Raw genomic sequence first — 26986 nt, 5'->3', positions numbered from 1 at the left:
TTAACTGGGTTAGATGCAGTAAAAATTGAGATACACAGGCGGTATAGCTAGCTTCACAGGCGGGCTACTCTGCTGACGTGCAGACACTGCTCCTAGGCCCAAAACTATTAACTGGGTTAGATGCAGTAAAAATTGAGATACACAGGCGGTGTAGCTAGCTTCACAGGCGGGCTACTCTGCTGATGTGGAGACACTGCTCCTAGGCCCAAAACCCCAAAACTATTAACTGGGTTAGATGCAGTAAAAATTGAGATACACAGGCGGTATAGCTAGCTTCACAGGCAGGCTACTCAGATGACTATCAGACAATGCTACTAGCCCAAAAGGATTGGCTGAGCTAGATTACACCAAATGCTGTGACTAACACTTGCACAGCACTGGCTCAGACCTGCCTGGCAAACAGTGCTATGAACTGCTATAACCTACCCTGAAAAGGGATGATATTACAACTAGTCCCGTCTCCTCCTGACTCCCTAAACCTATCTCTCTGACAATTCGCTCCAAAAAAACACTCTTAGTCTGTATAGTGCCCACAGCAGCAGCGGTGCCATCTAACAACAAGCTGCAGCAGTGAGGAAATGGTGGCGACGGGGCAAATGGCTGGTTCTTATAGGGCAAGGACATGTGACATACACAGCCAATGACACATGCCCTTGCTTGTGTGTATCACATGCACATTGCTGTGTGTGTGCGCACTGCTGATAGCCTGAGAGACTGCACCGCCCCTTTTGTAAATGCGGGAAAGAAAAAAAAGAAGGAGATCGGCGTTATTTCAGCACAGATCTATCCCCCGCCCACTATACACTGAAACAGTCCATTAACAATGATAAACAGTTTTAATGTTCAAATCAAGCTAGGCTTTTGGTGAACGAACAGTTATCGAACAGAAACTCGAACAGACGAATTTTAAGCAAATTGTTCGGGTTCGTCGAACAACTCGAACACCGCCCAAAACAGCTCGAATTTGAAATTGGTGAACAGTTCGGCTCGAACACCGCTCATCTCTAATAATAAAGTCCCCATGACAGGCTTTCTCAGATGTGATGTGGTAGCCGTACTGTACATCCTCCTCCCTATTTTATAGTTACAGTTTTACAGTAGATCAGTTTTGAGTGACAGGAGAAGCTACTGAGCACAACCAGCAGGTATGGAATAGAAAGATGCAGACGGCTGTCGTGTAAGGAATGCACAGAATATTATATGTTAGAAAGTTTCTATATTTTCACATGTACTTCTCATTTTTGTAAAATCTAATGATAGGTGGGCTTGCTGAACAAAATGGCTTGTGAATAAGTAGAGTTACAAAATAGGAGCTAAGAGGAGTAGTTAAAAATCTGTAAGTGCTCAACTTTTCTCTACTTTTTTATTATTCTTTACTGTGTTTCTGTCTATTGTCTAAGGAATAGCAAGATTGGAGGTTTCTTGCAATGCAGTCTGCCAACTGTACACACAACTGTAGCAGTAATTTCCGCATAAATACTGTGGAGATAGAGAGGCAGGCATGTTGCTCGCCTGGAAGCTTGTATTAGAGAACTGGAGGAATAAAATTAAACTCTGAGGACAACTGACAATTTAGAGACAAGCATGCTGCTTACCTAGCAAGCAATTATCAAGAGGTGGACATGGAGGCTAGCAAAATGGGTCAGGAGAAGCAGGCAGCAAGCCCTCATATGTCTTACTCATCTGTCTCAGATCATTGCTTTGCTTCCCTCACCCCAGTCCACTAAATTGTGTGGTGCTCCATGTTGGGCTTTGCAGATGGTCTGGCATACTCCCACGTGAGCATCAGCCCAAGCCTAGAGAAGGCTCACTGAGGCACACTCCTGTGTCTTAGTATTGCATTAAGTGTTGCTCGACTTCAGTTTTCTACACACCATTTCGTCACTCCACCAGGCTGCCTTAGGTTTCCTGATGTCCTCTGGCTGCTTGAGGTTTCCTGACGTTCTCTGACTGCCTGAGGTTTCCTGACGTCCTCTGACTGCCTGAAGCTTCCTGACATCCTCCGACTGCCTGAGGTTTCCTGACATCCTCCGACTGCCTGAGGTTTCCTGATGTCCTCCGACTGCCTGAGGTTTTCTGATGTCTTCTGTCTGCCTGAGGTTTCCTGATATCCTCCGACTGCCTAAGGTTTCCTGAAGTCCGCAGACTGCCTGAGGTTTTCTGATGTCTTCTGTCTGCCTGAGGTTTCCTGACATCCTCCACCTGCCTGACGTTTTCTGATGTCTTCTGTCTGCCTTAGGTTTCCTTCACTCCGCCTTTTCCTACATCCTGCCTGCGGTCTCAGGTCCCTCTGCTGTCTGTGTCCTGCATACCCCACCGAGTTGCTGCTCTGATGCCCATGTGACCTCCCAGACCTTGAACTTGGTAGATCCACTTCATCTAGTGAGCCTATTAATATGGCTATATCGATGGAAAAGTGAAAACATTATGGCAACTGGAAAAAAGAGGGAAGAAAAGTGCAAAAATCAGAAATGACTGTAGCAAGAAGGAGTTACAGAATTATGCTGCAAGCTAAAGCGAATGACCTCCAAGGTAGTATTTTCAGGAATGCTGCCTGTGCCACGCACAGCACAGAAGAGACAGTAGGAAATTAGGGAGCTAAATACATAGCTTAAGTCTTGGTGCAGAACAGAAGGATTAGGGTTTCTAGAGCATTGGGCTGACTTCTCAATGTGGTACAATCTGTATTTTGCTGATAAGTTTCACCAGAATGGAAGGCAGTCTACTGAGCTGGGGAAAATTATTCTAACAGGGGCAACAGTGTATGTAAACTAGGGATGAGGGTGGGATGACAAAACAGAAAGGAGTAGATGCTTTAGATATGTGAGTCACCCACCAGGGCCGTGGGGTACTCAGTACCGGGTCCGGTCGCAATTAAAGGGGATGTCACGGTGGCTCTGACCCGGTCCGTGGCTCTGGGCACCCAAATAAAAGGAAACCTGTGGTTCTCAGTCAGAGGGGACAGATGCTGCTTAAAGGGGTCCTCTGGAGTGATGTTACTGCAGCATAGATGGTGACGCTTCTCACTGGTGAAGCGGGGTCTCCAGGGCTCCCAGTGTAGTGGGCAAGGATGGTGGGTTGCTGGTAAATAAACGGAGGACACAGGGTTACCGACAGCAGGTGTAAGTGGAGTCTAGGCAGCCTGAAGACAGGTGGATACCCCTTTGACAGGTCAGTTTGGGAGCCTTCCACTTTGCGCTGGTCTATTAGTGCCTTGCTATCCGTAGTGTCTTAACAAGGTTTTCTTGCTATCCTGTTCTGGGACTGTATCTGCATGGTAGGCAGCTTGAGCCGTTTCTCTGGGGTCTCTTTACACGGTGACTCTGAGCTCTGGAATGCTGCTGTACCTCAGGTTTAATGTGGGCAAGTCGCTGTTAGTTTCTTGCCCTCCGGTTCGGCTGTGGGACCTATAGTTCCCCTCGACCTCGGGCTCCCGTTAACCGGTTTCTGTGCTCTAGCTTTAAGGAAGCCAATCGCTGCCCTCCTTTAGCTCCTAAGTTCCTCTGTGCTCCTTCCCTGTCTATTGTCTCTACCAGACTGTCTAACACCTCCTCCACGATAAAAATTGAAGAAAAGGACAGCGCCACACCAGGAAGTGACAGACAGCAATACACTTTATTCTGCCTCCTGCGGCAATGTTTCGGTCCGAAGACCTTTGTCAAGTATTCGGACCGAAACGTTGCCGCAGGAGGCAGAATAAAGTGTATTGCTGTCTGTCACTTCCTGGTGTGGCGCTGTCCTTTTCTTCAATTTTTATCGTGGACTCTTCTACTGGGATGGACCCCCTGGTGTGGACGTGCGCCCCGATGTCCATGGAGACAACGTCAGTATTGGGTGCGGTTTGACTTAGTTTTGTTGGATACTAACTCCTCCTCCAGACCAGGATGTATATTGAGGGAAGCTCCCCTAAAACCAGGTTTTGAGCTCCCCTTCTGGCCACGAGTCAGAATGTGTTGAATGTGAGATTACCTGCCAAAGGGATCCCTCCTGGCTCCAGGCATGGCATTACCCTCACCGAGAGGAAGGCAGCACCACTGTGGTACCCAAACTCCTGAGGTGCCACAGATGGGTGTGTTTATATTGGCGTCAAGACTAGAGATAGGGTCTTTGAAAAGACATTTGACACTGTCCCACAAGGACGCCTAGTGGCAGTGGCATAACTTGAAACTCATGGGCCCCTATGCAAAAACTCCAACGGGGCCCCCAAATATTTTAAATCTTTAATAGCAATAGTCTTTTTTTATAGGCCAAAGGAAACTTTTAGGGTCCCCTAGGCTCCAGGGCCTGGGTGCGATTGCAACCCCTGCACCTGTGGTAGTTACACCCCTGCCTAATGGGTACATTAAGATCTATGGGTTTAACAAATAAAGGTTGCAATTGCATTGAAAACTGGCTTAAATATCACATCCTGAGAGTTGTAAAGAATGACTCTGAATGGTCTCTGGTTATAAGTGGTGACACTAAGATTCAGTGTTAGGTCCTCTACTATCTACTATATAATTGTCTAAGGGTCACTTCCGTCTGTCTGTCCTTCTGTCTGTCTGTCGCGGTTATTCGCTCGCTGATTGGTCTCGGCAGCTGCCTGTCATGGCTGCCGCGACCAATCAGCGACGCACACAGTCCGGAAGAAAATGGCCGCTCCTTACTCCCCGCACTCACTGCCCAGCGCCTGCATACACCCCTCTGCTCACCGCTCACACAGGGTTAATGCCGGCGGTAACGGACCGCGTTATGCCGCGGGTAACGCACTCCGTTACCGCTGCTATTAACCCTGTGTGACCAACTTTTTACTATTCATGCTGCCTATGCGGCATGAATAGTAAACTGATCTAATGTTAAAAATAATAAAAAAAATAAAAAATCGTTATATACTCACCGTCCATCGGCCCCTCGGATCCACAACCGGACTTTCCCACTTGCGACGCTCCGGTCACTGCTCCATGCTGCGATCTCGCGAGATGATGACGTTGCAGTCTCGCGAGACTGCTACGTCATCATCTCGCGAGACCGCAATGCACTCTTGGGACCGGAGCGCACCAGCAGCGTCGCGTCGGTAACCGCTTCGCCCGAAGGTGAGTATATACCTATTTTTTATTTTATTTCTTTTTTTTTAGCAGGGATATGATGCCCACATTGCTATATACTGCGTGGGCTGGGCAATATACTATGTGGCTGGGCAATATACTACATGGGCTGGGCAATATACTACGTGGGCTGTGCTATATACTACATGGGCTGTGCTGTATACTACGTGGCTGGGCAATTGTTATGATCCAGTGACCCTGGAGCCGCATGAGACTATCTCTGGAGTAGGTGGTACCTGTACTGACCACAACACTAAACTGACACCGCAACTAGAAGTAGCCGTAGGGTGTACCTAACACGGCCTAGACACCTCGACACAGCCAGAGGACTAAATACCCCTAAAGTTGGAAATGGGAATTTTATCTTGCCTCAGAGCAGATCCCCAAAGGATAGGCAGCCCCCCACAAATATTGACTGTGAGTTTAAGAGGAAGGATGTACGCAGGCAGAAAAACAGGATTTAGCAAAAGAGGCACTTCTAGCTAAATAGAAAAGGATAGAACAGAATTCTAAGCGGTCAGTATTAAAACCCTAAAAATATCCACAGCAGATAATACTAATATTCTACATCTAACTAAAGACATAGAATGTATATCTGCATCTCCAGAGAATCCAGCATGACAGGAAAATCCAAACACAGTCTAAGCTGGACAAAAACACAATAAATTGCACTGAACAGTAAAGCACACTGCAAGTATGCTGCAGGGACAAAAAAACAGACACTTATCTTAGCTGAATTGACAGCAGGGCATGAGGAGCCAGACAGAGATGCAATCCCTCCAAGAACAATTGACAACTGGCAGGGACTCCTGGATCCTACACACCTAAATACCTAATAGAGCTGCAATCAGCAGAAACACCTGCCCTGGATTACAACCCAGAGACAACTGCACTACCACTAACAACCACCGGAGGGAGCCCAAGAGCAGAATTCACAACAGGCAATATACTACATGGGCTGTGCTATATACTATGTGGGCTGTGCTATATACTACGTGGCTGGGCAATATACTACGTGGGCTGTGCTATATACTACGTGGCTGGGCAATATACTACATGACTATACAACGTGGGCTGTGCAATATACTATGTGGGCTGTGCAATATACTACGTGACTATACAACGTGGGCTGTGCAATATACTACGTGGGCTGCGCAATATACTACGTGACTATACAACGTGGGCTGTACAATATACTACATGGGCTGCGCAATATACTACGTGACTATACAACGTGGGCTGTGCAATATACTACGTGGGCTGCGCAATATACTATGTGGGCTGCGCAATATACAACGTAGGCTGCGCAATATATTACGTGGGCTGTGCAATATACTACGTGACTATACAACGTGGGCTGTGCAATATACTACGTGGTCTGCGCAATATACTACGTGGGTTGCGCAATATACTACGTGGGCTGTGCAATATACAACGTGGGCTGCGCAATATACTACGTGGGCTGTGCAATATACTACGTGGGCTGCGCATTATACTACGTGGGCTGCGCAATATACAACGTGAGCTGCGCAATATTCAACGTGAGCGGCGCAGGATTCAACGTGGGCTGCGCAATATACTACGTGGGCTGCGCAATATACAACGTGGGCTGCGCAATATACAACGTGGGCTGCGCAATATAAAACGTGGGCTGCGCAATATACAATGTGGGCTGCGCAATGTACTGCATTGGCTGCGCAATGTACTATGTGGGCTGTGCAATGTACTACGTGGGCTGCGCAATGTACTACGTGGGCTGCGCAATGTACTGCGTTGGCTGCGCAATGTACTGCGTTGGCTGCGCAATGTACTGCGTGGGCTGCACAATGTACTGCGTGGGCTGCGCAATGTACTCTGTGAGCTGCGCAATGTACTGCGTGGGCTGCGCAATGTACTACGTGGGCTGCGCAATGTACTGCGTGGGCTGTGCAATGTACTGCGTGGGCTGCGCAATATACAACGTGGGCTGCGCAATGTACAGCGTTCGCTGCGCAATGTACTGCGTGGGCTGCGCAATGTACTATGTGGGCTGTGCTATACACTACGCATACATATTCTACAATACCCGATGCGTTAGAATCGGGCCACCATCTAGTTCAATATATTTATTAATGATATCGGAGACAGGATTATTACCGATGTTTTAGTTTTGTAGCTGATACCAAGCTTGGTAATTTAGTGAATTTCCTGCAAAATGTTCATAAGTTACAAGCTTGGACAAACTGAGTGTTTGGGCAGTCATTTGACGGAGGAGGAGTAATGTGGATAAATGTATAGTTATACACATTGGTGCCAATAACCTGTGGACATCATGTGTTCTACTCGGAGTAAAACTAGGAGAGTCTCTTGTAGAGAAGGATCTGGTTGCACTTGTCGATAAAAGACTAAATAACAGCATGCAATGTCAATCAGCAGCTTCTAAGACCAGCAAGACATTGTCATGTATTAAACGAGGCATGGACTCCTGAGACAGGAATACTTAATACTAACACTTTATAAAGTAATAGTGCGACGTCATCTGGAATGTGGAGTTCAGATCTGGGTATAGGTTCATAAGTAGGTGACCAGGATTTTGAAAAAGAAGAAGAGCCACAAAATTAATAAGGGCCATAGAAAATATTAGTTATTTTATTATTAGTTATTATGAGGAACGATTAAAAGAATGGAATTGATTTACTCTTTAGAAGAGATGAACAATCACTTAAATGGCTTCTACAAAAAGTATGCTCAAAGCTGTTATATATAAAACCCTGTGAAAAGATAAAGTGACATTCCCTGTGCCTGGCAAAAAAAAATTTCAGAACAGTTTAAACCCTTTTTTTTATCATGAGAACTATTAACCCCTTTACCCCCAAGGGTGGTTTGCACGTTAATGACTGGGCCAATTTTTACAATTCTGACCACTGTCCCTTTATGAGGTTATAACTCTGGAACGCTTCAACGGATCCCGGTGATTCTGACAATGTTTTCTCGTGACTAGTGTTGAGCGATACCATCCGATACTTGAAAGTATCGGTATCGGAAAGTATCGGCCGATACCGGCAAAGTATCGGATCCAATCCGATACCGATACCCGATACCAATACAAGTCAATGGGACTCAAGTATCGGACGGTATTCCTGATGGTTCCCAGGGTCTGAAGGAGAGGAAACTCTCCTTCAGGCCCTGGGAACCATATTAATGTGTAAAAGAAAGAATTAAAATAAAAAATATTGCTATACTCACCTCTCCGAGGGAACCGGCAGCGTTGTTTGCTTAAAATTCGCGCTTTTCTTTCCTTACGTGAAGTCCCGGCTTTGTGATTGGTTGCGTCGCAGTCACATGGGCGACGCAACCAATCACAGCAAGCCGTGACGTAATTTCAGGTCCTTAAGGATTTTAAAATTACGTCCCGGCTTTGTGATTGGTTGCGTCGCAGTCACATGGGTGACGCAACCAATCACAGCAAGCCGTGACGTAATTTCAGGCCCTTAAGGATTTTAAAATTACGTCCCGGCTTTGTGATTGGTTGCGTCGCAGTCACATGGGCGACGCAACCAATCACAAGCCGTGACGTCATGGGAGGCTGGACACGCGCGCATTTTAAAATGCGCGCTTGTCCAGCCTCCCGTGACGTCCCGGCTTGTGATTGGTTGCATCGCGGTCAACCAATCACAAGCCGGGAGGCTGGACACGCGCGCATTTTAAAATGCGCGCGTGTCCAGCCTCCCGTGACGTCACGGCTTGTGATTGGTTGCGTCGCCCATGTGACTGCGACGCAACCAATCACAAAGCCGGGACGTAATTTTAAAATCCTTAAGGGCCTGAAATTACGTCACGGCTTGCTGTGATTGGTTGCGTCGCCCATGTGACTGCGACGCAACCAATCACAAGCCGGGACTTCACGTAAAGGAAAGAAAAGCGCGAATTTTAAACAAAGAACGCTGCCGCTTCCCTCGGTAAGGTGCAGGCTGCGTCGGAGAGGTGAGTATAGCAATATTTTTTATTTTAATTCTCTCTTTTACACATTTTTACATTAATGTTGTTTCGATACCGATACCCGATACCACAAAAGTATCGGATCTCGGTATCGGAATTCCGATACCCGCAAGTATCGGCCGATACCCGATACTTGCGGTATCGGAATGCTCAACACTACTCGTGACATATTGTACTTCATGATAGTGATAACATTTATTTGATAATACCTGCGTTTATTTGTGAAAAAATGGAAATTTGGCAAAAAATTGGAAAATTTTGCAATTTTCCAACTTTGAATTTTTATGCCCTTAAATCACAGAGATATATCACACAAAATACTTAATAAGTAACATTTCCCACATGTCTACTTTACATCAGCACAATTTTGGAACCAAAATTTTTTTTTGTTAGGGAATTATAAGGGTTAAAAGTTGACCAGCAATTTCTCAGTTGACCAGCAATTTGTTTTACAACACCATTTTTTTTTAGGGACCACATCTCATTTGAAGTCATTTTGAGGGGTCTATATGATAGAAAATAACCAAGTGTGACACCATTCTAAAAATTGCACCCCTCAAGGTGCTGAAAACCACATTCAAGAAGCTTATTAACCCTTCAGGTATTTCACGGGAATTTTTGGAATGTTTAAATAAAAATGAACATTTAACTTTTTTTCACAAAAAATTTATTTCAGCTCCAATTTGTTTTATTTCACCAAGGGTAACAGGAGAAAATGTACCCCAAAATTGTTCTACAATTTGTCCTGAGTATGGCGATACTCCATATGTGGGGGTAAACCACTGTTTGGGCGCATGGTAGAGCTCGGAAGCGAAGGAGCGCCATTTGACTTTATAATGCAAAATTGACTGGAATTGAGATAGGACGCCATGTTGCGTTTGGAGAGCCCCTGATGTGCCAAGTGATTCACAGAAGTTTATAATGCAGAGCCGTAAGAATAAAAAATCATATTTTTTCACAAAAATGATCTTTTCGCCCCCAATTTTTTATTTTCCCAATGGTAAGAGAAGAAATTGGACCCCAAAAGTTGTTGACAATTTGTCCTGAGTATGCTGATACCCCATATGTGGGGGTAAACCACTGTTTAGGCGCTTGGTAGAGATCGGAAGGGAAGGAGCGCCGTTTGACGTTTCAATGCAAAATTGACAGGAATTGAGATGGGAAACCATGTCGCGTTTGGAGAGCCCCTGATGTGTCTAAACATTGAAACCCCCACAAGTGACACCATTTTGGAAAGTAGACCCCCTAAGGAACTTATCTAGATGTGTTGTGAGAACTTTGAACCCCCAAGTGTTTCACTACAGTTTAACACAGAGCCGTGAAAATAAAAAATAATTTTTTTTTCACACAAAAATGTTTTTTTAGGCCCCCAAATTGTTATTTTCCCAAGAGTAACAAGAGAAATTGGACCCCAAAAGTTGTTTTCCAATTTGTTCTGAGTACGCTGATACCCCATATGTGTGGGGTAAACCACTGTTTGGGCGCACGGGAGAGCTCGGAAGGGAAGGAGCACTGTTTTACTTTTTCAATGCAGAATTGGCTGGAATTGAGATCGGACACGATGTCGCTTTTGGAGAGCCCTTGATGTGCCTAAACATTGGAAGTCCCCAATTCTAACTGAAACCCTAACCCAAACACACCCCTAACCCTAATCCCAACCCTAACCATAACCCTAACCACACCCCTAACCTGAACATGCCCCTAACCCTAATCACAACCACACCCCTAACCCCAACACACCCCTAATCCCAACCCTAACCACACCTCTAACCCTAATCCCAACCCTAACCACACCCTTAACTCCAACACACCCCTAATCCCAACGATAACCCTAACCACACCCCTAACCCTCACACACCCCTAACCCTAATCACAAGCATAAATGTAATCCAAACCCTAACTTTAGCCCCAACCTTAACCCTAACTTTAGCCCCAACCCTAACCCTCACTTTAGCCCCAACCCTAACCCTAACTTTAGCCCCAACCCTAACCCTAACTTTAGCCCCAACCCTAACTGTAGCCTTAACCCTAACCCTAGCCCTAACCCTAGCTCTAACCCTAGCCCCAATCCTAACCCTAGCCCTAACCCTAGCCCCAACCCTAACCCCAACCCTAGCCCCAACCCTCACTCCAACCCTAACCCTAGCCCCAACCCTAAACCTAGCCCTAACCCTAGCCTCAACCCTAACCCTAGCCCCAACCCAAAACCTAGCCCCAACCCTAGCCCCAACCCTAACACTAGCCCCAACCCTAACCCTAACCCTAATGGGAAAATGGAAATAAATATATTTTTTAAAATAGGGGGTGATGAAGGGAGGTTTGATTTATTTTTATAGCGGGTTTTTTAGCAGATTTTTATGATTGGCAGCCTCACACACTAAAAGACGCTTTTTATTGCAAAAAATAGTTTTTGTGTCTTCACATTTTGAGAGCTATAATTTTTCCATCTTTTGGACCACAGAGTCATTTGAGGTCTTGTTTTTTGCAGGACGAGTTGACGTTTTTATTGGTACCATTTTCCGGCATGTGACATTTTTTGATCGGTTTTTATTCCGATTTTTATGAGGCAGAATGACCAAAAACCAGCTATTCATGAATTTCTTTTGGGGGGGCGTTTATGCTGTTCCACGTTTGGTAAAATTGATAAAGCAGTTTTATTCTTCGGGTCAGTACGATTACAGGGATACCTCATTCATATAATTTTTTTATATTTTGGCGCTTTTATACGATAAAAACTATTTTATATAAAAATAATTATTGTTGCACGCTTTATTTTTAAGACTATAACTTTTTTAATTTTTCGTTGATGATGCTATATGCTTCGTTTTTTGTTGGACAAGATGACGTTTTCAGCGGTACCATCGTTATTTATATCCGTATTTTTGATTGCGTGCTATTCCACTTTTTGTTCGGTGGTATGATAATAAGGTCTTGTTTTTTTGCCAGTTTTTTTTTTTTTACGGTAATCACTGAAGGGGTTAACTACTGGGACAGTTTTATAGGTCGGGTCGATATGGACGTGGCGATATTAAATATGTGTACTGTTATTGTTTTTTTTGTTTTTTTTAGATAAAGAAATGTATTTATGGGAACAATATATATATATATATTTTTTTTCTTTATTTAGGATTTTTTTTTGTTTTTTTACATGTGTTAATATCTTTTAACTTTATAGCATTGCCCCTGGGGGGCATCATGTTTTAGGGTCAGATTGCTGATCTGACACTTTGCAGTGCACTGTGTCAGATCAGCGATCTGACGTGCACTGCTGGAGGCTTACAGGCGCCTGCTCTGAGCAGGCGCTTGTAAGCCCCCTCCCTGCAGGACCCGGAAGTAGCCCCGCGGCCATTTTGTATCCGGGGCCTGCAGAGAGGAGGAGGTAGGAGACCCTCGGAGCAACGCGATCACATCGCGTTGCTCTGGGGGTCTCAGGGAAGCACGCAGGGAGAACCCTCCCTGCACGATGCTTCCCTATGCCGCCGGAACACTGCGATCATCTTTGATCGCAGTGTGCCGAGGTTAATGTGCCGGGAGCGGTCCGTGACCGCTCCTGGCACATAGTGCCAGATGTCAGCTGCGAGTCAGCTGACACCCGGCTGCGATCGGTCGTGCTCCCCCCATGAGCGCGGCCGATCGCATATGACGTACTATCCCGTCGAGGGTCAGATAGGCCCAGGTCACCTCGACGGGATAGTACGTCTAAGGTCAGAGAGGGGTTAAGGGACAAAGAAATCCAACCCTACAGGGTCCTGTGTGAAAAAGTGATTGCCCCTAAACCTAAAAGCTGGTTTGGCCACCCTTAGCAGCAACAACTGCGATCAAGCATTTGCAATGAGTCTTTTCCAGCACTCTGGAGGAATTTTGGCCCACTCATCTGTTCAGAATTGTTGTAATTCGGCCACACTGTAGGGTTTCGGAGCATGAACCGCCTTTTAAGGTTATGCCACAGCATCTCAATCAGACTACAGGACTTTCACTAGGCCACTCAAAGTCTTAATTTTGTTTTTATTAAACAATTCAGAGGTGGACTTGCTGGTGTGTTTTGGCCCATTGTCCTGCTGCATAACCAAGTTCGCTTCAACTTGAGGTCATGAACAGATGGAAGGACATTCTCCTTCAGGATTGTTTGGCAGATAGCAGAATTCATTGTTCCATTTACCTTAGCAAGTCTTTCAGGTCCTGAAGCAGCAAAACAATCCCAGACCATCACACTACCACCACCATATTTTACTGTTGGTATGATGTTCCTTTTCTGAAATGCTGTGTTACTTCTATGCCAAATGTAGTGGAACTTACATCTTCCAAAAAGTTCAGCTTTTGTCTCGTCAGTCCACAGAGTATTCTCCCAAAAGTCTGGGGGATCATCAATATGTTTTTTGGCAAAACTGAAATAAGCCTTTATGTTCTTACTGCTCACAGTGGTTTTTGTCTTGGAACTCTGCCATGCAGGTCCTTTTTGCTCAGTCTCTTTCTTAAGGTGGAGTCATGAACACTGACCTTAACTGATGCAAGTGAGGCCTGCAGTTCTTTGGATGTTCTTGTGATGTCTTTTGTGACCTCTTGGAAAAGTAGTCTCTACGCTCTTGGGGTAATTTTGGTCAGCCGGACACTCCTGGGAAGGTTCACCACCGTTCCATTTTTTCACCATTTGTGGGTAATGGCTCTCTCTGTAGTTTGCCGGAGTCCCAAATCTTTAGAAATGGCTTTATAACCTTTTTGAGACTGATAGATCTCAATTACTTTGTTTCTCATTTGTTCCAGAATTTCTTTGGGTCATGGAATGATGTCTAGCTTTTGAGAATTATTTGGTCTACTTCACTTTGTCAGGCAGGTCCTATTTAAGTGACTTCTTGATTGAGAACAGGTATGAAAATAATCAGGCTTGGGTGTGGCTAGGGAATTTGAACTCAGCTTCCCAAAGTTGTGATAAACCACAGTTAATTTATGTTTTAAGGGGGGCAGCAATCACTTTTTCACACAGGGCACTGTAGGTTTGGATTTCTTTTTCTATTAATAATAAAGACCTTAATTTAAAAACTGCATTTTGTGTTTACTTGTGTAATCTTTGCCTAATATTTACCTTTGTTTGGTGATCTGAAACATTTAAGTGAGACAAACATGGAAAAGAATAGGAAATTAGTAAGGGTGTAAACTCTTTTTCACACAACTGTATGTCTTTTTTTTTCAACCTTACTATGCAACAATGACCTCATCTCTAACAGCTATATGACATGGACTTACCCCCAGAACTTCGGGTTCTCCACTGTAAAATGTAACGACTGGTTTGGGCATGCTGGCTGGAGCGTTGCAGGTCTCTCCTTCTTCAAGCCCATTTCCTTGATTATTTTGTGGTCTCACTTGAGAGATAACCACAACCCCTCCCGCATCTGGTACCGCTGTAGACATGACTAATAAAAAAGCGACAGATGAATTACATTGTATTTAAAAAACTTTTTTTTCTTAATGTTTGTATAGAAAATCTCTTAAAGTTTACAATTTAAATAGTAAGGCTATAGGTAACAGTAACCGCAGATGCTGCCCCTCTGATGACACTTCTTTTAATTGAAGGGGCAGAGGCTGTGACAGTGACCGCAGCCTCTGCCCCGATTGCACTTCTTTTCATGGAGGGGGAAGAGGCATTGACAGTGTCCGTAGCCTCTGCCCCCTGATGATGCTTTGTTTCATGGAAGGAGCAGAGTCTGTGACAGGGACCACAGACTCTTCCCCCCCTGATGACGCTACATTTGGATGAGGGAGCAGAGGCTGTGACAGTGACTGTAGACTCTGCCCACTGATGACGATGTTTCATAGAGGAGGCCGAGACTGCAACAGTAACTGCATTGTCTTCCCACCACCCTTTTACATACAAATCCATCCGTAATGGGAAAAAAAGTAAAAAGTTATGGCTTCCTGAATATGGATGCTTCAACCAAATTTTTAACTTTTTTTGTGTTTTCTTCCATTTTTTTAAAGCAGTAAAAAATATATATCAATTTATTGTCAAAGTAATCATACTTACCAACAGAATAAAGTTATCAAATCATTTTTATCATACAGTTATAAATACGAAACCAGAGCAATAATGACGGAATTATTTTTGCTTTTCTATTCCACCTAAGGCCTAATTCAGACGTCAGTATTTTTGACATACCAGAAAAACTGCCCGAGTTTTGGCAGAGTTTGATCATTATTTTTACTAATAGGTAGAAGAAGGTGGAAAAACTTTTTTTTCCTATCGGTAGGTGAAAAGTGGACAGTATACAGAAGGCATCTGTATGCTGTCAGATTTTTTACAAACCCATAGACTTGCATTGCCAATTTTGATATGACACTTGGATCAATATCGGACATGCCTCCGCAATTTTGAACGTACGAGGAAAAAAATCTGACATGTGAACAGAACCATAGACTGTTATAGTTACAAGTGCTATCAGTGACAAACGAACGTCTGAATGAAGCCTCAGAAACCTTTTTTCCAGAATATTATATGGTAAGTTAAGTGATGGAATACAAAACTACAGCTTGCCATGCAAAAAAAAAAGAGAACAACAAAAAACAAAACGGTCGTACATCTATGGCAGCATAAGAATAAAAATGAATAGCGCTTGGAAAACAAGAACACAAGAAAAAAAACAACTGCCCATAGTAGGAAGAGGTTAATAATCCTTGCACATCGTATTGTGAAATCCGGTGACTGATCCGCTTGGGCAATCAATAGAGCGGGAAATAAAAGTTCTAGCTTTAGCCAAAATATGAATAACTTGACTATAAAGTGTCTTGTTAATAAGGATCTCATCTGCAGATGTCCGTTATACTTAGTTTTTAGTTTCTCACCTTTTCCAGGATCCCTTCTTGCTGTCAGTGGATGATAACACCCTGAGTGTACAGGCCATATAGAGCTGAGCGGTGGTTAAAATGTGTCAGTTTAGTGATATGATCACACAAGGAGCATTAATTCTCTCCTCTCCTGACAGTAAAGTATCAGTCGGAAGTTCAGGCGCTATAGATCATTAGTAACCGAGCTGTGAAGACTTACCCTGAGATTTCCTTTCCGGTAGAGCTGAGAGTATGGAGGAGATATGCAGAAATGAACTCAGCAATCACGTGACTCCCAACAGGGAGGAGGAACTCTATTTTTGTGTGCCAGTTCACATCTGCTTCTTTTTTTTTTCAGCGTGCACAGCATTTTTTCTCTTTTGTTTGGGTGTTATTTTTTGCTTTTGGAAAAAGACATCAGAGTAATGTAATGTTGCCTACATATGTTAATATTATAACATAAATTATAATATATTGTATATAAATTATACAGTGGGGAAAAAGTATTTAGTCAGCCACCAATTGTGCAAGTTCTCCCACTTAAAAAGATGAGATTGGCCTGTAATTAACATCATAGGTAGACCACAACTATGAGAGTCAAAATAAGAAAACAAATCCAGAAAATCCCCTTGTCTGATTTGGCAAGATTTATTTTGCAAATTGTGAAGGAAAATAAGTATTTGGTCACCTAAAAACATGCAAGATTTCTGGCTCTCACAGACCTGTAATTTCTTCTTTAAGAGGCGCCTCTGTCTTCCACTCATTACCTGTAGTAATGGCACCTGTTTGAACTTGTTATCAGCATAAAAGACACCTGTCCACAACCTCAAACAGTCTGACTCCAAACTCCACTATGGTGAAGACCAAAGAGCTGTTGAAAGACACCAGAAACAAAATTGTAGCCCTGCACCAGGCAGGGAAGACTGAATCTGCAATAGGCAAGCAGCTTGGTGTGATGAAATCAACTGTGGGAACAATAATAAGAAAATGGAAGACATACAAGACCACTGATAATCTCCCTCAATCTGGGGCTCCACTGAAGATCTAACCCTGTGCGGTCAAAATGATCATGAGAACGGTGAGTAAAAATCCCAGAACCACTTGGGGAGACCTAATGAATAACCTGCATAGAGCAGAGACCACCATATCAAAAGCTACCAACAGTAAAACACTACGCCGCCAGGGACTCAGATCCTGCAGTGCCAGACGTGTCCCCCTGCTTAAACCAGTACATGTCCGGTCCTGTCTGAAGTTTGCTAGAGAACATTTGCATTATCCAGTAGTAAGAATATTGGGAGAATGTCATATGGTCTGATGAAACCAAAGTAGAACTGTTTGGTAGAAACATAACTCGTCGTGTTTGGAGGAGACAGAATGCTGAGTTGCATTCAAATAACACCATACCTACTGTGAAGCATGGGGGTGGCAACATCATGCTTTGGGGCTGTTTCTCTGCAAAGGGACCAGGACGACTGATCTGTATACATGAAAGAGTGAATGGGGCCATGTATCGTGAGATTTTCAGTTCAAACCTCCTTCTATCAGCAAGGGCATTGAAGATGAAAAGTGGATGGGTCTTTCAGCATGACAATGATCCCAAGCACACTGCCAGGACAAAGAAGGAGTGGCTTTGTAAGAAGCATATGAAGGTCCTGACAGTTTCCAGATCTTAACCCCATAGAAAACCTTTGGAGGGATTTGAAAGTCCATGTTGCCCAGTGACAGGCCCAAAACATCACTGCTCTAGAGGAGATCTGCATGGAGGAATGTGCTAGCATACCACCAACAGTGTGTGCCAACCTTGTGAAGACTTAGGCTACTTTCATACTTATGTTGTTTTGTATCCGTCACAATGCGTCGTTTTGGGAAAAAAACGCATCCTGCTAATTTGCCCGCAGGATGCTTTTTTTTCCCGTAGACACGTTGCATCCGTCGTGCAGTGGTTGCGTCGGATTTTGGTGGCCCGGCGTCTAGAAAAAACGTTCAAGGGAACGTTTTTCTGTGTGTTGCATCCTGCTTTTCCGTCTGCAGATGCCCGGCAGGAAATCTGACTCTCTGTCTCTTTCCTGCCCGGGACTGCAGACGGAAATGAGAAAGCACACACTTTGTCATGTCGGACGCTGTTCATATTAGGGCGTTCGACAGACAGCGGTAATTCCGCTTTTGTCCACTATGTGCTCAGTGGCATTGGCTAGATTTTATCTAGCTGGTCCGGGGTAAAGTTAGCTGGTGCTCGGATTGGAAGCTGGGTCATGCCCTCTGCCTTTAAATCGTTCTTCTGAACATTGGGCGTCGCCAATTATAGCTTCTGTCTGGTGCTTGGTTATCTCGGTCTGGAGTGGTGGTCTTGGAGAAGGAGTTTCGTATCTGGTGGTGTATTTCCCTTTGTCATATTTTCTCCTTCCCTTATTTGTATTTATTTTGCCCTGTTCACTTATAGTATTATCCTGTGTGACTGCGGCTTGGTGCATATTTTCCGTTACCCTTGTCTGTGCTAACTGTGGGTATTGGTATATGGTCTCTTCACTGGGTGGTGGGAGGTGATTTCAGCCTAGGGTTGAAACAGGAGACAGGGAAAGGATGGAGGCCAAGACATGCACACCATCAGTGTAAACTCTGGGAGAAGGGTCAGTCAGAGTTTCCCAGAGTTGAGGGAAATCACAGGGGCCTGGGTTGTTTGCTCTTGTCCACCTAGATTTCCAGTGACATTATAATCGGCCTTAACACAAAAAAAAGGGAGTTTTTTTTATGTCATGGATCCTATGACTTCCATAACCCGCCAGTTGGAGGCGCTGCCCCTACAGGTCACTGAGTTGAGGGGAGCAGTGCCGCAAAAGGGACTAGCAGTATCTAATATACAAACTGGAGCGACAGGTAGAGTTACTGAGCATAAATTTCCTTTACCTGAAAGATTTGATGGAGAACGCAGTAAGTTTGTTACTTTTCGTGAAGCTTGCAAACTTTATTTTCGTATGCGCCCGATCTCCTCAGGTAATGAGGCTCAGCCTGTGGGTCTGGTGTTGTCATTACTAAATGGGGATCCTCAAGCATGGGCGTTTTCTTTGCCTTCTGATTCTGCTGCATTTAACTCAGTGGAGAGTTTTTTTTTCTGCTCTTGGAGACATTTACGACGATCCTGACAGAATGGCTCAAGCAGAGTCTAACATACACGCTATTCGCCAGGGGGAGCGTGTTGCAGAGGATTACTGTTCTGAATTTCGCCACTGGGCGGTCGACACTCAGTGGAATGATCCCGCTTTGCGGAGTCAGTTTATCCATGGGGTTTCTGGAAGGGTTAAAAAAGCCCTCCTGATGTACGAGACACCTGCTTCTCTGGATTCCGCTATGAGTCTTGTTGTCCACATTGATCGCCGTTTGCGTCAGGGGAGCATGAGACGCCGCCTGTGGGAGAGGGTTTAGGTTCACGTGAGGTTGCTGCAGGTGAGCCCACGGAATCTATGTAAATCGCAGGGGTGTCACATGTTAAGCGTCGAGCCCCGAGCAGGGAGCCAGTTTTTACTTTGGTAAAAGTGGTCATTTTGTTAACATTTGTCCTTTGCTGTCTAAGAAAAACGCAACGGCGGAAAACTTCTAAGCTCAGAGGGTGTGGAGGAGACCAATCTGAGCTTATGCATATCCTCCATGGTAGTTTCTCAATGCATGCTCCCTGCCAAAGTTATTGTCGCTGGCAGAGAGCAGCCAATTACTGTTTTTGTGGATAGTGGTTCTGCCACAAATCTCATTGATGAGGAGTTTGCGCGCACAGCCGGTCTTAGGATCGAAAAACTGCCTCATCCACGTGGTCACCATCAATGCTGCTCCTCTCTCTCGGGGAGATAACTGAGTTTGTGGCTGAGGTGAAACTCCACATTGGGGTTCTACATGCCAAGCGGGTTACATGTAACATGCTCAGGAATCTTCCTGCACAGGTGGTTTTGGGTTTTCCATGGATGTCTATGCACAACCCGGTTATTGACTGGAAAACTCAGGACATAATTCAGTGGAGCAAATTCTGCCAGGAGAATTGCCTGGCCACATGTGTGGTTGCTGTGACTTCAAGCGTTCCTGAGTCACTGCAGGATTATGCAGATCTGTTCTCTGAGAAGGGTTGTTCTGAGTTGCCACCACATCGCCCCTATGACTGTACTATCAGGTTTAAACCAGGGGCCAAATCGCCTAAAGCAAGGATGTTTAACATCTCCAGTCCGGAGAAACAAGCGTTAAAAGATTACATCGCTGAAAGTTTGAGCAAAGGGCACATCAGGCCTTCATCCTCGCCTGTGGCAGAGGGGTTCTTCTTCGTAAAGAAGAAAGATGGCGGACTACGCCCGTGTCTGGATTTCAGGGAGTTAAACCAGATTACGGTTCGTGATCCATACCCTATGCCACTGATACCAGATCTGTTCAACCAGATGGCAGGTGCTAAGTGGTTTACCAAGCTTGACCTCAGGGGGGCGTACAACCTCATAAGAGTCCGTCAAGGTGATGAGTGGAAGACGGCTTTTAATATCCCTGAGGGTCATTTTGAAAATTTGGTAATAGCCATTTGGGTTGACAAACGCACCTGCAGTGTTTCAGCACTTCATAAATGATGTGTTTTCGCATGTTTTGGGGAAATTCGTTATTGTGTACCTAGATGACATTCTCATATATTCTTGCGATCGTGAGTCTCATTTAGATCATGTCAGGCAGGTGTTACAGCTTCTCAGAGAGAATAAACTCTATGCAAAACTTGAGAAATGTGTATTTTCAGTTCAGGAGTTGCCTTTCTTGGGTTATATTGTGTCTGCTGCTGGGTTTAAAATGGACGCCGCTAAGGTGCAAGCGGTGTTGCGTTGGGAACGGCCTGATAACCTAAAAGCTCTTCAGCGGTTCCTTGGCTTTTCTAACTACTATAGGAAATTTATCAAAGATTTTTCTATCATTGCTAAACCACTAACTGACATGACTAAAAAGGGTACCAATTTCTCTGTTTGGCCTGAGGCTGCAGTGTGCGCATTTGAATTTCTTAAGAACAGTTTTGTTTCGGCTCCAATTCTTGTGCAGCCAGACGTATCGAAACCTTTTGTCGTGGAAGTCGATGTGACTGAGGTTGGTGTGGGGGCGGTGCTGTCACAAGGCTCATCCTTGAGCGATTTGCATCCGTGCGCCTATTTCTCCAAGAAACTGTCGCCCGCCGAACGTAACTACGATATCGGCAACAGGGAGTTGTTGGCAATCAAGTTGGCCTTTGAGGAATGGCGACACTTCTTGAAGGGGTCGGTTCATCAGGTTACTGTTATTACTGACCATAAGAATTTGCTTTATTTGGAGCCTGCCAAGCGTCTATCTCCCAGGCAGGCTCGCTGGGCATTGTTTTTCACACGGTTCAACTTTGTTGTTACTTATAGACCTGGGTCTAAAAACACTAAGGCAGATGCTCTGTACAGGTGTTTTCCAGGGGGAGAACCTCGGGAAGATCCGGTACCCATCCTCCAAGAGGGTGTAGTGGTTTCAGCTCTCACAACCGAGGTTGAGGCTGAGATTGCCAAGGCTCAGGAGGAGGTACCATCTGAACTTCCCATCAACAAATCGTTTGTACCGCTTCATCTCCGCTTAAAGGTTTTGGCGGAGCATCATGATGCTGTTCTGGCTGGCCACCCAGGAGTCAGGGGTACTTTGGAGTTGGTGTCACGTCGGTTTTGGTGGCCCAAAATCCGACAGGTCGTGGTTTCATACGTGTCTGCTTGCACCACGTGCGCTAGGGCTAAGACGCCCCGTTCCCATCCGGTTGGCACACTACTTCCTCTCGAGGTACCTAGTAAGCCATGGATGGAGATCTCCATGGATTTTATCACTGACTTGCCCTCCTCAGCTGGGAACACGGTCATTTTGGTGATTGTTGATCGGTTTTCAAAGATGTCGCACTTTGTGTCCTTGCCTTCGTTGCCTAACGCTAAAACTCTGGCTCAGGTATTTGTGCAGGAGGTGGTCAGACTTCATGGGATCCCGTCTTACATCGTTTCCGATAGAGGTACTCAGTTTGTGGCAAAGTTTTGGAAAGCATTTTGCTCACGGCTGGGGATCAAGTTGTCTCATTCTTCGGCGTTTCATCCTCAGTCAAATGGTCAGACCGAGCATATGAACCAGAACTTGGAGCAGTACTTACGCTGTTTTGTTTCTGACAATCAGGAGGAGTGGTGGACGTTCCTTCCTTTGGCTGAGTTTGCCATCAATAATCACCACCAGGAGTCTTCTGGGGAGTCTCTGTTTTTTTGTGTTTACGGGCTACATCCTCAATTTTGTACCTTGTGTCAGGGGGGCTCTTCCGGCGTTCCGGAGGAAGACCAGTTAGGAGCACAACTGTCATCAGTCTGGAGGAGAGTTAAACAGCGCCTGTTGAGCGTGGGTGCTAGGTACAAACGTGAGGCTGACAGTAGGCGTGTGCCAGGTCCGGACCTGAGTGTGGATGACTGGGTGTGGTTATCCACAAGAAATATAAGACTCAAAATACCATCCCTTAAATTGGGTCCCAGGTTTATCTGTCCATTTAGGGTCGCCGCCGTCGTTAACCCAGTAGCGTACCGATTGGAGCTTCCTACGGTGTATAAGATTCACAACGTATTCCACAGATCTTTATTAAAAAAGGTGGTGGGTTCTGTGGACGCGACGCCGACGCCTTCTCCAGTCTTGGTGGATGGTAATTCGGAATTTGAGGTTTCCAAGGTGGTTGACTCTCGTGTTGTGCGCCGCACTTTACAGTACTTGGTACACTGGCGTGGTTATGGGCCTGAGGAGAGGTCTTGGGTACCAGCTTCAGACATTCATGCGGATCGGCTCGTCAGTATGTTTCACCGCCGCCATCCGGACAAGCCGGGTCCGATGAGTCGTGAGGGCCCTGGGGTCCCTCGTTGAAGGCGGGGTACTGTCATGTCGAATGCTGTTCATATTAAGGCGTTCGACAGACAGCAGTAATTCCGCTTTTGTCCACTATGTGCTCAGTGGCATCGGCTAGATTTTATCTAGCTGATCCAGGGTTAAGTTAGCTGGTGCTCGGATTGGAAGCTGGGTCATGCCCTCTGCCTTTAAATAGTTCTTCTGAACATTGTGCGTCGCCAATTATAGCTTCTGTCTGGTGCTTGGTTATCTCGGTCTGCAGTGGTGGTCTAGGAGAAGGAGTTTCGTATCTGGTGGTGTATTTCCCTTTGTCATATTTTCTCCTTCCCTTATTTGTATTTATTTTGCCCTGGTCACTTATAGTATTATCCTGTGTGACTGCGGCTTGGTGCATATTTTCCGTTACCCTTGTCTGTGCTAACTGTGGGTATTGGTATATGGTCTCTTCACTGGGTGGTGGGAGGTGATTTCAGCCTAGGGTTGAAACAGGAGACAGGGAGAGGATGGAGGCCCAGACATGCGCACCATCAGTGTAAACTCTGGGAGAAGGGTCAGTCAGAGTTTCCCAGAGTTGAGGGAAATCACAGGGCCTGGGTTGTTTGCTCTTGTCCAACTAGATTTCCCGTGACACACTTCCGTCGGAACGTTGCGCCGACGCTTTGTGACGGGCGACTACCGACAGAAATGTGAAAGTTAGTGTTGAGCATTCCGATACCGCAAGTATCGGGTATCAGCCAATATTTGCGGTATTGGAATTCCGATACCGAGTTCCGATATTTTCAGTATATCGGATACCGGAATCGGAAGTTCCCATAATTCAGAGCCAGAATTCAGCCAATGAGGAATGTTTAGAAGTGTGGGCACATCCTGTTCTGCATGGTAGGCATGTAAGTACTGACATGGCCATGATTGGCTGCTGAAATGATGTCATGATGCACTATAAAAGTCGCTGCCGCCATTTTGGGCTCACTCTGCTGTGAATTCAGTTGACTGAGAGCCAGTTTAGAGATAGCGATTTGCTTAATTGTGCTTTACCCAGGCTAATTTAACAACTGCTGTGAGATTCTTGCTTTTGCCTTGCAGCGCTGTTCACAGCTGTCTGCAAGGTCTCTGTGTGTGTGAGTGCAGCTCACTCTGTAGTCTGTCCGCAGCCACAGCCGGTTGTAGTCAGCTCAGGGTGCGTCACTGCCTCATACTGTTCAATCCATTGTTCTTTTTTGCAATTAGTGCAGCCTGCTGCACATTTTTCTAAATATTTCCTATTAGTGGCTTTCCATCCGTATCCAGCTAGATTGTGGAAAAACACTATATAGGATTACGTAGAGGAGCTTTTTTTGGCCTTGAAGTGCGGTTTTCGGCTGTTGCATGGTCTGTGTGTGAGTGCAGCTCGCTCTGTAGTCTGTTCTGCCGCCACAGCCGGTTGTAGTCAGCTTAGGGTGCGTCACTGCCTCATACCGTTCCATTGTCCTTTTTTTCAAATTAGTGCAGCCTGCTGCACATTTTTTCAAATTTATCCTATTAGTGGCTTTCCATCCGTATCCTGCTAGATTTTGGAAAAACACTATATAGGATTATGTAGAGGAGCGTTTTTTGGCCTTGCAGCGCCGTTTATGGCTGTCTGCACGGTCTGTGTGTGAGTGCATGTAATAATTATAGGGGATAACTCAGGAGACTCTTTGCGTGGAACAAGACAACAGCACACAGTTTTATAAGTGGTAAAGTTTATATTATCACACGGTGATTCAAACAGGTGCAGAGAGAAACTCAAGTCCACAACACTTGGTGTAAATATTAAACGCAGCTTAGCAGTCAATAGGAAACTTCGGAGGAAAATGCAAACAAGCGGAAAGTCTATGAAGCACAGTTATTTTTGAGGATACTTGACACGAATAAATCCTTGTCTTAGTCCAGACACAGATAGATATGCTTATAAGGAAGTTCAAATCATAACTTAGCTCAACCAGGAAGGCCTGGATAATAGTCTCAGGTTTTGCAGAGCAGCAAACAGCTTACATGTCCAGCAAATGCAGATGGAAGTAACACGAGCAGCAGATGAAGGAGGATTACTGAACACTGGTGTATGCAGTAGGAACTCAGAGCAGAGTGGCAGGATCTCCAACACAGGTTCACAGGAGCAGGTACAGGTGCAAGGCCAGGGAGTAATCAGGAGCTGGATGCAAAGCAGAATACTCTAGCACAGACTGAAGGCTGGGGTGGAGTTTTATAGCAGGAAGACAAGTGCACATGAGACGCCATCTTGAAAAAGGGCAGTAATGCATAAAAGGTAATAAAAAATGTTCAGAGTCCTGATAGTGCAGCTCGCTCTGTAGTCTGTTCTGTGGAAAAAACAAAAAGTTTGTAAAGTTTACCAATCACTCCACTTTAGAGTTGTGTAGGCCACATTAGCTCATATTAAGGTCTAGTCCACACTTGATAAAATTAGTGTTCCTTATAACTGTTAGCAGCTGTTCAGGAATAAGCACACTAAGGCTACGTTCACATTTGCGTTGTTGGGTGCAGCGTCGGCGACGCAACGCACAACGCGTGTTAAACGCAAACACAACGCAGCGTTTTTTGACGCATATAATTGAAGATCCAAAATGCCCCCCCAAAATACATTTAGTCAAAAGGCGCATGCGTCAAAAAACGCGGCTCAGCGCAGGGAACTGCGCCCTATGCGTTTTCCATAGACACTAATGTGTTTTTTGGTGCATTTACGACGCAGGTGCGTTGCATGCGTTTTTCTTCGGAAATGTGACGCATCAAAAATGCAACCTGTAGCGTTGTATGCACCCTGTCTGGTGCACCAAAAAAAACCGCATGCGTCATAAAACGCAGTACAACGCATACCGGCGCATGCCCATGTGCCCCCCATGTTAAAGATAGGGGCGCATGACGCATGCGTCGGTATGCGTCGCCGACGCTGAGCCCAACAACGCAAATGTGAACGTAGCCTAAGCCGTTAGTACTTTTCTGCCTATCTTTATCAGTCTACCAAGATGAAGAAGGCAGGGAGTAAGGCACATGGGCGTGGGCATGGAGCAAGGAGAGGACGTGGGGATTCTGTGCCTGCTGCGGGCACCGGTGAATCATCATCCCCCAGTTTTAGCAGGGAACAGTCCTCCATGCGCAGCTTTGTAGGAGCTCGCCATGCCCCGCTGCTGTGGGACGAACAAATGGAAGCCGTTGTCGGATGGATGGCAGCTAACGCATCAACTTCAATTTGTGCCACATCCTCTCAGGCACAGAGCACTGAAGAGTACCCATCTGTCTCTTCACCACCTGCCAAATTGCCCAGGCAGTCAGAGAGCCCAGGACAGGAGCCATCTCTACTTCTGTTCTCTGAATCTCTTGGCTTGGAAAGAGGGGGCCAACCAAGCAGCATTGGAGAAATGGAAGAAGAGGCAGTATGCAGTGATGCTCAACAGCTTTGTCTCTCTGACTCTGAAGAGACGGGTGGGCCAGTGCCTCCGGTCAGCACACCTCAGTACGCATCTGATGATGAGACTCAGGTGCCACTTTCAGGTGCGTACTGTGCTGCCGAGACTACCCAGGTGAAGCAGTTGGTGGAAGAGGGTAGTGTAGATGATGAGGTCCTTGACCCATCATGGCGTGAGGTACAGGAAGGTGGTGGGAGCAGCTCTGAGGAAGAGATTCCCCGAATGGCTGGGAGAGGGAGGGGGAAGACTGCGGTGCCTGGAGCCTCCAGTTCAGCACCCATTAGGAGCATGCCTCTCCCAAAAGCCAAAGCGGGTGCTCCCAAGACTTGCAGTGCCTGGTCCTTTTTTGACACAGTTGCAGCTGACATTTGCTTTGTCAAATGCAAGCTTTGTAGTCAGAAAATCAAACAAGGTAGAAATGTCAGCAACCTCAATACCTCAAACATGTGGAAACATGTGCGGACCAAGCACGCGGTGGAGTTACAAAAACACACTGAAGACCTAGGCCAACCTACAGCGGCACCTACCACCTCTTCAGCTCGTGTTGTTGCCTCTTCCTCCAGCTCACACACTGCTGGTTCGGCTTCCTCACAGGATCGCCATGGAAGAACCTCTGGCACTGTTGTCCAGAGACCCAGTGTAATTCCACCCACTGCACCACGTTCCCAGTCATCCTCACACTCCCAGCCCAGTCTACAGCCATCGGTAGCACAGTCATGGGAGAAAAGGCGGCCATTCTCGGCAAACCACCCCCGAGAACAGGCTCTGAATTCTGGCATTGCAAAACTACTG

The 26986-nt window shown here is 45.6% G+C and overlaps 1 protein-coding gene across 3 annotated transcripts in view; it reads right to left on the bottom strand.

Moving 5' to 3' along the window:
- The window catches only part of LOC143764559 (membrane-spanning 4-domains subfamily A member 4A-like), a 53229-nt gene extending 37055 nt beyond the window's left edge, over positions 1 to 16174 (bottom strand). For 2 of the 3 annotated variants that reach the window (XM_077250229.1, XM_077250232.1), the window contains exons 1-2: positions 16099 to 16174; positions 14304 to 14470 (exon numbers count right to left, since the gene is read on the bottom strand). In XM_077250229.1, coding sequence (XP_077106344.1) covers positions 14304 to 14468 — 165 coding nt within the window. In that variant the 5' untranslated portion in view covers positions 14469 to 14470; positions 16099 to 16174. Of the gene's footprint in view, positions 1 to 14303; positions 14471 to 15896 lie in introns of all 3 variants that reach the window. The other variant, XM_077250230.1, reaches the window with a different exon arrangement.
- Between the last annotated feature and the right edge of the window lie 10812 nt (positions 16175 to 26986).

This window comes from Ranitomeya variabilis, chromosome 4 (genome assembly GCF_051348905.1).
Source record: "Ranitomeya variabilis isolate aRanVar5 chromosome 4, aRanVar5.hap1, whole genome shotgun sequence".
Lineage (NCBI taxonomy): Eukaryota > Metazoa > Chordata > Amphibia > Anura > Dendrobatidae > Ranitomeya > Ranitomeya variabilis.
The sequence above is the reverse complement of the archived record's forward strand: the minus strand, read 5'-3'. Positions and strand labels throughout refer to the sequence as shown.